The 2,684-nt window shown below is 32.4% G+C and overlaps 1 protein-coding gene across 1 annotated transcript in view; it reads left to right on the forward strand.

The window, feature by feature from the left end:
• The window catches only part of LOC123703951, a 28,757-nt gene extending 27,004 nt beyond the window's left edge, over nt 1-1,753 (forward strand). Inside the window, exons 27-29 of the mRNA XM_045652164.1 lie at nt 102-198; nt 824-930; nt 1,616-1,753. Of these exons, the coding sequence (XP_045508120.1) occupies nt 102-198; nt 824-930; nt 1,616-1,711 (300 nt within the window). The 3' untranslated portion in view covers nt 1,712-1,753. The remainder of the gene's footprint in view (nt 1-101; nt 199-823; nt 931-1,615) is intronic.
• The last annotated feature ends 931 nt before the right edge of the window (nt 1,754-2,684 follow it).

Genomic DNA, 2,684 nt, shown 5'->3' on the forward strand with positions numbered 1-2,684 from the left:
CTGCACAGTGATAAGGCCGCCCATTGTGCTATATACTGTTTCCGTGTGATTTCTTTTGTGTATTGTTTCATAATATACAATTTGGTTTCATATATTTTTAGGGGTCAACGAGTATCATACCGAATTCTCAAAGAGCTTTATCCATGTTGAAAGTACCAAGGACAAAAATTGAGTTAGAAAAACGGATTGACAATAAAGGTTTGTATACTTTCTTTTATTTTATTCAATACTATCTTCACTAATATTATAATAAATATAAAACTATGTTTGTCTGTCTGTAGCGTTTTTAGTTACACTGAAGCGATTTTGATGAAATTTGAAACAGAAATAGACTGGATAAAACAAATTGCTTTTTTTGATTTTTCAATTCAAAAATATGATTTCCTTTATTTACTAGTTGTCTTTAAACTAAATTTTACAAATATGAAGATTTTGTTTGTATGTAACAAATAAACTTCAAAAAGAATGTATCGATTCTCGTAACTACTTACATTAAATTATTTTACAAACATAAAACTAAAATCAAATTCCTGTCACCAAGCGCCATTTTTTTTTTAATATTTTTAACCTAGATCTGATCTGTATGACCGCCTCCTTGGTACAGTGGTTGACGCATGAGCGTAGAACCGGGGGGTCCTGGGTTCGATTCCCGGTGGAGACGAAGAAAAAAAATGTCTCGGTCTGGCGGGATACAGAAGGCTGATCACCTACTTGTCCCTAAAGAAAATCGATCAGTGAAACAGATGTATAATGCATCTGCCCCTTACCCCACTAGGGGACATGGGACTTCACTTAACCGTTAATTTTACTGTATACATTATAGATATATTTTCACAAACAAGAATGAATAAGGCGGCGCACACACCTGCGATTCTACAACACGCCAGCCAAGTGTACGGTGACCCTAATTACACTGTTAGGAGTCGTGATGTATGTATTATTTTTATTAATAATATTGAAGCTAACTTTTGTATGTAGAAAGTTTATTGTAGTGTAAATAATGTTTTTAGGTTAGTTTCTTATGTGAAAAGTTTTGTTAAAATTAGTTTAGCATTTTGGGTATATATTAGTATTTTAAATGTTTTCTACTGTGATTACTTAACTATTGACAAGATTTGGAGTTAGATTTGCTTTTTACGGTATAATTCTATAGAAAATTCATAAATTATTGATGTTACTAGCTGTGCTCCGCGGTTTTACCCGCAATGCTCCGCTCCTGTTGGTCTTAGCGTGATGATATATAGCCTATAGTCTTCCTCGATAAATGGGCTATCTAACACGGAAAGAATTTTTCAAATCGGACCTGTAGTTCTGAGATTAGCGCGTCCAAACAAACAAACTCTTCGCCTTTATAATATTATAGTATAGATTACTATCCCTTAGTTATCTCATATGAAAAAAGAAATTGTTTTAATACTTTTCCTTACTAATAACTTGGTTACTACCTTTTCATTTTTAAGCATTTTTTATCCGACTGCAAAAAAAGGAGAAGGTTATCAATTCGGCCGGTATATTTTTTTTTTAATCTAGAAATTGCAATAAGTAATTCAGTTTGTTATACTTAATCTTGAAATAATTATAAATGTTTAAAAATAATTTATTTTTTTATTTCTAGATGCAGCAAATAAACGTCCAACGCTTGTTACAAGATGGCGGTCTAGTCAACAACCAAATATTGAATTTAAGCAACAATAGTAATATGTTATTGTAATTAATTGTTTTAATAGTAAATGCGATTAAAGTTCTGATTTTATTTCTTGTTTTATTTTCCCTGTAACCTTTTTTTTATTTCACGGCTAACGGTAAAATAATTCTTAAAGTAGGTACTCAGAACAAAAATGAAGTCAATAGATATATTGTGTTCTGTTATAAATTAATTGAATCTAATATAAAGTTTGTAAGTATGGATGTATGGATGTTTGTTACTCTTTCACGTAAAAACTACTGAACCGATTACAATGAAATTTAGCACACATATAGAGGGTAACTTGAATTAACACATAGGATAGTTTTTATCCCGGAAATTCCACGGGAACGGGAACTATGCGGGTTTTCCTCTTCAAACGCGGGCGAAGCCGCGGGCGGAAATCTAGTATAAAATATAGTAGGTTAAATGTCAAATTAAAAATTACCTTGACCAAGTGAGAACATAAATAATTGTACACAATAAAATGTCAAACTGCTAAAATATTTCCAAGAAAGAATGGAATTGCACACTTAAGAATGTACCACGAGTGAAGCCGCGGGCTCAATCTAGTAAAAAATAAAACTTAGAAGTGTGTAATAGCTTTTTGTCTGTCTGTTACTCAATCACGCCTTAACTACTGAACCAATTTGCATGAAATTTGGTATAGAGATATTTTGATACCCGAGAAAGGACATAGGCTACTTTTTATCCCGGGAAATAGGATAAGTTTTATCCCGGAAATCCCACGGGAACTATGCGGGTTTTTCTTTGACCGCGCGGGCGAAGCTGCGGGTAGAAAGCTAGTAATATATATTTTATCTACTAATACATCATCCCATCATTATGTGTTGACTTCTTCAGCGGCAATTTATTAAAAACCAGCTACCTAAATCAATTTTAAACAAAACACGGCATCCATGACATAATATTATTATTATCAAAATTATAACTCACGGTAATCTTAGATAACGGTTGATAAAATATCAATGAACACAGA

The sequence above is a fragment of the Colias croceus genome, chromosome 28 (assembly GCF_905220415.1).
Source record: "Colias croceus chromosome 28, ilColCroc2.1".
Classification (NCBI taxonomy): Eukaryota; Metazoa; Arthropoda; class Insecta; order Lepidoptera; family Pieridae; genus Colias; species Colias croceus.